The sequence below is a fragment of the Gavialis gangeticus genome, unplaced genomic scaffold (genome assembly GCF_001723915.1).
Source record: "Gavialis gangeticus isolate Ggan-Ray unplaced genomic scaffold, GavGan_comp1, whole genome shotgun sequence".
NCBI classification, from domain to species: Eukaryota; Metazoa; Chordata; order Crocodylia; family Gavialidae; genus Gavialis; species Gavialis gangeticus.
This window is the reverse complement of record NW_017728995.1, coordinates 7,953,895-7,955,405: the sequence shown is the minus strand read 5'-3', so window position 1 is coordinate 7,955,405 and position 1,511 is coordinate 7,953,895. Positions and strand designations below refer to the sequence as shown.

Genomic DNA, 1,511 nt, shown 5'->3' with positions numbered 1-1,511 from the left:
AACAGCTTGCCTAGGATCGAAGTAAGACTAACTGGCCTATAGTTTCCTGGGTCCTCCTTCTTCCCCTTTTTGAAGATGGGAACCACGTTGGCCCTCTTCCAGTCCTCTGGCACCACACCAGAGCACCACGAGTGCTCGTAAAGCCGTGCCAGGGGTCCTGCAATGACCTCAGCCAATTCCTTTAGTACTCTAGGGTGGAGATCGTGGGAACCGGCTGACTTGAATATGTCCAGTCCCTCCAGAAGCTCCCTAACTAGTTCCTCACTAACCCTTGGCCCAGGTGTGCCTCCCTTGGGGCCTGAGGGGGGCCCAGCAGGGGGGTGGCTGTTCCGGTCCCTGCTTAGGAAGATGGAGGCAAAGAAACTGTTAAATATGTTGGCTTTATCGTCTGGTGTGACGACCAAATTTCTTAACGTGTCCTGCATGGGCCCCACATTACCCGGAACCTTTTTTTTACCCCCTATGTATTTAAAGAAGGACTTCTTACTGTCCTTAATCCAGGAAGCTAGTCCCAGTTCCATCTCTGCCTTGGCCTTCCTGACTGCCCCCCTACATCCCCAAGCAACTGTAGTAGCTCTGGCAAGAGGGAAGAACCTCTGGTGTAACTGCACCCCCAACACTGGTACATTTCTTAAATGTACATGGGATTTCAGTTTGCCCACACCAACTAAGGAATCAGTTGGTCAATGTATAAGAGAATAATAGAGTTGTATGGGTACTGTACAGAGTGGTATTCCTTTGTCATAGCTCACAGGACTAATTGGAACAGTTGACAGAATGCACGGACGTAAGAGTTTTAAATATTTTTTTTTATATTGCCTCACTTTAGGACATTCCAGGGACTGGACATAAATATCACCTTGAATTCACATTGAAAGACACTGTCCAGGAAGTGAGTTGTGTTTCATTTACTTACTTGGAATGCCAGTTCTTTGAAGGAACCATTTCTTCATTACATACAACTATAAAGGCTTATCATATCAAGAGATGAAAGTTGAGAAATGGTAGTTGGCCTAAGTCAAAGATGTTTTTTTGTCTCATTTGCTGCCCATCATGATGTAACACCTCCAAATTACAGAAGTGATGTTAGCGCTTTTCTGCGTTCATAAAATGTCCAATGCAGAAAACTGTAAAACTGATACAGTATGGTTTTTCTAAATACCAACTCCTGTCTTTTGTTTTTCTAGACTAAAGTTGGATTAAATCTGTAAAATTACTTCTGTAACAGGGTCATGCAGTTAACTGCACTGCTGAGGTTCTCTACCACCTGGGCAGCCAACACAGTGCTCCAGAAGTGCATTTCACAGTGGAAGGAGAACTTGGGAAGAACCCAGATGAAGCAGATAACAAGTTTTACAGCAGAATTAAGAGCCTGCAGGAGCCACTAGTTGCACAAAATATTCCAGGTACAAAGATGAAAGGAAATGGGTTTTGGAAGAAATGTCTGCCCTCCACAGTCAAGTTCTAGACAATGCCAGCTGCACTAAACTAATCTTAAAAAAAAAAAAAAA

The 1,511-nt window shown here is 44.1% G+C and overlaps 2 protein-coding genes across 3 annotated transcripts in view; one reads left to right on the top strand and one right to left on the bottom strand.

Annotated features, from left to right (window-relative positions):
• Nucleotides 1-1,511, bottom strand: part of GFM1 (G elongation factor mitochondrial 1) — a 77,296-nt gene that overhangs the window by 25,403 nt on the left and 50,382 nt on the right. The gene's annotated exons all lie outside the window — the stretch shown is intronic.
• The window catches only part of LXN (latexin), an 11,384-nt gene that overhangs the window by 2,922 nt on the left and 6,951 nt on the right, over nucleotides 1-1,511 (top strand). Inside the window, exons 2-3 of one of the 2 annotated variants that reach the window (XM_019503213.1) lie at nucleotides 830-892; nucleotides 1,229-1,406. In XM_019503213.1, coding sequence (XP_019358758.1) covers nucleotides 830-892; nucleotides 1,229-1,406 — 241 coding nt within the window. The remainder of the gene's footprint in view (nucleotides 1-829; nucleotides 893-1,228; nucleotides 1,407-1,511) is intronic. The other variant, XM_019503214.1, reaches the window with a different exon arrangement.